A 6,239-nucleotide genomic window follows, 5' to 3' on the forward strand; every position below is an offset into this window, starting at 1 on the left:
GTTTAGCCAAGTAAAATAGAAAAATGTAAATTAATATTCCGAAATGATAGATAATTTTAAAAGTATAGCGACAGGACTTTGTGTAAGCAAGAAACTCGTATTCTTCCTACCTTATACCACCATAATCGACGGCAAGAAAGAACCTGGCCTATGGATCTCTACTCGATGGAGTCGCTTGCGTAGAAGCGACAGCCTGTCTCAGTTAAGACAAGATTCAAAAGCACAAACAAAAAATTGAAGGAAAGGGCTTCCATCTCAACGTGCAACAGTAGCATGCCGAGGGTTGGAGCAGGCTGCAGCAATCAATGCACACACGTGGAAAAGAGTGTGATCCAGTTTAGATCTCTGTGTTGGTTGTTCATGGTTTTTTTTATTACAGGGTTTCATCATATGCATTTGTGTTGGTTGTTAGCTTTCATGGAATAAGAGTCTTTGTCTTTTTTTTCCTTCTTTCATGTCTTATATTTGCTTCATCCAATAATAAAACCCATCAACCACTTCTTCTTTATTTACTCCTTAATTTCTTTTTTTTTTTAAGTTGATTTAATCTGGTCCAAACAAACCAGCATAAATTAAATCCAAGAAAAAAAAAATACAATCCTAATTGATTTTAATCTTAAATTAAATCAGAATGATTTCAACTCAATTTGAAGTTGTGAGCAGACCGAGCCCACGCCAAGACACATGAAGTGCAACGTTGTTGGTGGTGGAGTTGGCGACATGCGGGACAAGTTGGAACATGTTTGATCATTGCTTGCGGTTTCTATTTACTGGTTTCGGGACAGTACATAGATTCAACACCTGCTTTGTTAACGAGGTAACCGCGTTCCACCAACTTGGACTACCATAAAATCTAAATTTTAATCATTTAATATATATTTAAGAAAGAATTTTTCATGAAATCTACTACCATTTTATTAATTTATTTGATAATCTTATCCTCTTTGGCGCGTGGAGGCCGAAGGGAATAAGTGGTTTGGCCGAAACCGCTCTTGAGTCATGTCTTATGCACAAATGCAATAGAAAATCGACCATAAGTCTCTGTTCTCTATATTCCATTAAACTAAGAGGAATTTTATATGAGATAAAAAGTTCAGCTGTATTTGTCAATTGGATTTTTTTTATTCAATTATGCATACCAGTTGGCATGAAGAATTTGTCAACACCTCCCTCAGTTGTTTCATTTTCCAATTTTTCATGCACAAATATAAAGCGTGCCTCCCCCATTCCAGACTTATTTCAGTGCCAATAATAACACTCTAATCTAAACCATCTTCAGCTTCAGCACCAAGTTTTAATATGGCTTGTTGGTCAGCTGAGAATGCAACCAAAGCTTACCTCCGAGCTTTGAAAATGGTAAATCTCTTAAAATCTTCTATAGCTATTAGTCATATTTCTTATATTTCCAATTTTCTCACATGGGTTCTTCATTTTATAGGTAAAGAACAGTAAGGAGCCAGACATGGCTGAGTTTATATCAGCCCTTGCAGCAGGAAACAATGCACAGCTTATGGTGATGGTATCTGCAAGAGTTACAGCATCGACCACACTACCATTGGTGGCAGCTGCCCATCAAACAGGTGGCCAAGTAACTTGTATTTTGTCTACAGAATCAGACTTCATTGTTTCAAGAAATTCTCTGGGACCTTATGCAGATTGTGTAAAGTTTGTAGTAGAAGATGCCAAGACTCTTTTACTGAGTGATTACAAAAGGGCAGATTTCGTGCTTATTGATTGCAACATTGATGATTGCGAAGGAGTGTTTAGAGCTGCACAAGAGTGTGGCAGAAATGGAAGGGGGCTTATAGTTGGTTTTAATGCCTTTCACAGGGGACCATGGCGTAATGACCTCAAGACTCACTTTTTACCCATCGGAGAGGGACTACTGGTAATAAGAATAGGTGATAAGATTGACAATGGATGTGGACAGAGGAAAAGAAGTAGATGGGTGACGAGAGTTGATGAGTGCACCGGCGAGGAGCATGTCTACAGAGTCACCTGTGCACAGCAAGAGATTGAAGCCTGAAGCTATAGATTTTTTTTTTCTTAATGCGTAATAGTTTGTAATCTGTGAGTCAAGATGTAAATATCAAATATGGAAAACCCATCTGGCTTAATGGTTTTTTCAAGAAGTCCAGTAGCTTTCAACTGTGTAATTAATTGAATATTCTGCGAAGCGTTTGGCTCTGTATAAGAGATGAAGAGAATAGTTGACTTGGTGATTTTTTAATCTTCTTCTGCAGTACAATATAGCTACTAATTAGAATATCCAAAAAGCTTGTCTTCTCTAAAATAGAGAGACCTTCTCTTTAAAAAATCTATCCCTGTCGACTCTAAGACCTCCTTTGCTCCTCCAGGGCCCAGGCAACGAAAGTCCAGTGACTGGATTTCCTTCCCCCTATTGGATCGGGTTAGATATCTTTTTGAGTTATATTTACGCAAGAGGCTATGTTGGATAGGGATATGTTGTGGTTTCTTTGATTAGCTTGTGGTTCCAAGGTTGCCTTGCTTGACTATGGGAAAGGAGGGTCTGCATATCGTGGTGGAACTATAAGAGCTAGCAGCAGCATAATTTTGTGGTTGCCCCACTAGCTATAAAAAAGTGAGATGCGGTGAAGTTCTGCCATTTTTACCATTCTCATTCCTTGAGTTGCTGGTGGTTTTCAGCAGTCTACCTCTTGTGGGTCTGGCGAGACTTGAGCCCCGGATCTCCTTCTACTTGCTACAGGCTTGCTCTCCTTGCTTATCAATTTAACTAACGGAAATATTCTCTAGTATCTTCGTGGGCTGTAATTTACGACGACAGCAGTAGTGGGGATGCCAGCACTAGGTTTAAAGGGATATTTTTTAAGGTAAATGAAGGTTTTTCAATTTAAAAACTTTAAATTTGTATTTGAAAAATGAGTAAAGATGTAAAGTAAGATTTTTGGATGTTTTAAGAAAATTTTAAAAAAAAAATAATTGAAAATATTTAAAATTTTTAATTTTTATTTATTAAATTAGTGGATTAATAATTTTTTTAAAAAAATCTTTAAATATCTCTAAAAAAATTTATTTTCTTTTTAAATAATTAAAATTTATTAAAATTTAAAAATAATGAAAACTTTATTTTATAAAAACATAGTACCTTAATTTTATACTATCTCCACTTAAATAAAGTGTTAAATGCAGCAAAATTGAGGCCATATGCTCTAGTTAGGGACTTGGGAATCATTCTACTGAATTTTGGGCTTTGAGTACAGTAGGTTTTTGTTTTTTTGTTGGGCCGTCCTTTTGGGTTATGCCTTTTAACGTATGGCTGGGACTTCTTATTAATGAATTATCTTTAGGGGAAGAAAAGTACACCTGCTAATTTTCAAGACTTGAGGTATCCGCGTGAAATCTAGTGGAAACAAAATAAGTTGAATCTAATGGAGTAGTTATAGGCACTGCCATGGTCAAGATCTCGTTTCTGAAATTTAATTCGGATCTTGGACCTATTAATCACTTTTCAAGAAGATAAACTTAGTTTAGAGCCCATACTAAGCATTGATCCATCTATTTCATATGCATCGCGGTTGTTTTTCCATCATGACAGTGCGAGACAGTCTATTTAATACTATTATTCAGATTATTATTAGAAAATATATTGTTTTTTAGTAAGCAAGCATACTGTCCATATCAATCCACTTCACCTCATCGGGGTTTGGTCAAGCTCATACAAGCCGAGAGAGACTTTCTTCGCATGGAATGCTAATCTGTCTGCCACCATATGTTCGCTTCTGTAAATAAAAATATTATTTTTATTACAATAACTTTAAGATCTAGTCTTTTTCTTGTAATACCAAATAGAGCATGTTTTTTCTATTAAATTTCATCCAAGGCCAAGAATCTTCTCTCGCTAGAGCATGGAATTGCTTTTCTTTTTAAACACCAGGATTTACTTCATATCATTTGTATTTTGTCCCAACTCACCAGGATACTGTTTAACTGTGTAAAATAGACTACAAGAAAGTTTTTCACAAAAACTTTCTTATATGAATTGTTAAAAATAGACCATTCTATATGTTTGGTGTAAACAAAGCAACTTACTTAAGTTGCTTTTTATCGGTCAAGCACCAACCACAAGTCTACAACAAAATCTAGCGTTGTTTAATTTAATTATTATATTTTAATTTATATTATGAATAATATCGTTTATTTTTATAATTTAAGAGCAAATTTATTCACTAAACACATTTATATTATATTTCTTAGAAAATATTATTTTCACAAGTTAAGCGAAGTGTTGTAAAGCAAACGAGGTCTTATATCACTTTGAAAGCACCTGCAAATGATGAAAGAGAAAAGGAAAAAATTTTGTGCTTGAAAATAAAATGAACCAAAATCGGAGAAATTCCAAGTAAATCACACCCATAAGCCCATAAGAGGAGGATAATTAATGCGTTATTTACCAAGCTGAACGACAATTCCAAGTTTTTTAAAAGGAAAATAGCTCACACCCTTCATTTGAATCCACTTACTCACTGAAAGCCTGGAGAATTCATGGGCGCTCATTGCAGTCTTTATTCTCCAACTATAAACACCAGCATCGCTACATATTTAACCACGAAACACGTGCTCCTCACCTGACTTTTGATCTACACACCTAATCCAACGTCTAGGACTCCTCTTTGAATTCGTACCTCCTTCACTACTCCCTATATTCACGATATCCAATCCTTTCCCAACTGGCAAAAACACCGATCTCACGACACGTGTCCCTTTCTTAAGCACCCCATGCCATCCAAACCCAGAAAGGGCGCTCTGATACGCGTTCTTGCGTACCAAAACAGCGCCTTTATGGCTCAACTGAACGAACCTTAAAACCCTAACAAAATCCCTCTGTTTACAATCCACCACCAGAAAGTCCACCCCCGTAAGCTCCGTCATCACCTCCTCCGCTTTCCCTACGATCACCTCCGTCCTCGTCATGCCCGCGCCTTGCATCGATTTTACATACTCTGTTCGTGACCGTTCATCAGGGACTATACACACGTGTCTTCCGCAAGTGTGATATGCAGCGACAGCTAATCCGATGCTTGTGGCTATTGGACTGCCGTATGTCCATGTTTCGACGATTAGCGTGGAGCTCCAGCCGGCGGCCATGGCGGATAGGAGCTCAGGTACGCCCGATTCTTTGAAATTTTCACACTGCAAATGAAGTAAATAACTAGTAAGAGTTATGAGCGTAAATGAAATAGAAAAATTGAAATTAAAAAAAAAAAAGAAGTTTGTCTAACCGATTTAACAGTATAAATATAAGCTTTTAGAGCTGTATCCGGAGACCAAACCAGCTTCATAATTCTCTGTGTATAAGATATATCAGTTTGGGGATTCTGCTCTGCTCTGCTCTGCTCTTTAATGGTTGAAGGTGGAGAAGAGACCTGAACTGAGAACTAAGGGCTTGTCCAAGTGGTGGAGGAGTTGTTAGGCTTTTAAATGGAGTTCACAGACCTTTATTGCTTTTGTTTTCTGCGCCCCGTTGACATTTTTCTCTACACATGCAATCGTGTGCATGATCTATATATATATAACTATTTAATTTGTTATGAATTTTTTATCCTACTCCTAGTTTATGCATTAATTTAAGTTTTATATTAATTTCGATTGATTTAATTTTATAAGTTTTAATTTAAAGACTTTTAAATTAATTTCGATTATTACTTGCATTCGATATTTCATATTTTTGAAAATGATCTCTTACTCCTAAAAAAAAATAAATCTCATTAATTAATTTTAATTTGCATTTATTATAACTTTAAACTGATAAAGTCTTTTTTTTTTTTTTTAAGTCTACTTTGAAGGATATAAAAATCTAATTGTTTCATTTTTATAAAAAAACCGCACTTAAATTTATTGACTAAACTTTTTATATCACAACTTGTCCTAGGAATAATATTTGACTTTTAGTTCTAAAATTTTAATCTTCTGTCTTTTTCCCTGAATTTATTAGAGATATATTGAAGCTTGAACTACAAATTTGAAATGTTTTTATTTATCTCTTAATATTTTATCTCTTTAACTATTTTAATAAATAAATGCATTTTTTTACTGACACATAAATTAATTTTAATCAAACATCTTGGTTTTATATATACAACTCGCACACACTTTGTCCATAATTGAGGTGAAATCTCGAAAAATCTACTCATTTTCACTAGTGTCAGTTCTATGAGCTCCCCTCCCCTTATAAAACGCCACATCATGCAACGAGTCCT

General features: G+C 35.4%; 2 protein-coding genes across 2 annotated transcripts; one reads left to right on the plus strand and one right to left on the minus strand.

The window, feature by feature from the left end:
* Positions 1–1,191: 1,191 nt before the first annotated feature.
* Positions 1,192–2,219, plus strand: LOC110616169. Its single transcript, XM_021758514.2, has 2 exons — positions 1,192–1,356; positions 1,439–2,219. The coding sequence occupies exons 1-2, from the start codon at positions 1,300–1,302 to the stop codon at positions 2,024–2,026; spliced, it is 645 nt and encodes a 214-aa protein (XP_021614206.1). The 5' UTR covers positions 1,192–1,299; the 3' UTR covers positions 2,027–2,219.
* A 2,054-nt stretch (positions 2,220–4,273) lies between these two features.
* LOC110616238 lies at positions 4,274–5,503 on the minus strand. Its single transcript, XM_021758598.2, has 2 exons — positions 5,262–5,503; positions 4,274–5,172 (listed from the first exon to the last, which is right to left on the minus strand). Exons 1-2 carry the CDS (start codon positions 5,319–5,321, stop codon positions 4,582–4,584), a joined length of 651 nt encoding a protein of 216 aa, XP_021614290.1. The 5' UTR covers positions 5,322–5,503; the 3' UTR covers positions 4,274–4,581.
* Between the last annotated feature and the right edge of the window lie 736 nt (positions 5,504–6,239).

This window comes from Manihot esculenta, chromosome 5, assembly GCF_001659605.2.
Source record: "Manihot esculenta cultivar AM560-2 chromosome 5, M.esculenta_v8, whole genome shotgun sequence".
In the NCBI taxonomy this organism is placed as follows: Eukaryota; Viridiplantae; Streptophyta; class Magnoliopsida; order Malpighiales; family Euphorbiaceae; genus Manihot; species Manihot esculenta.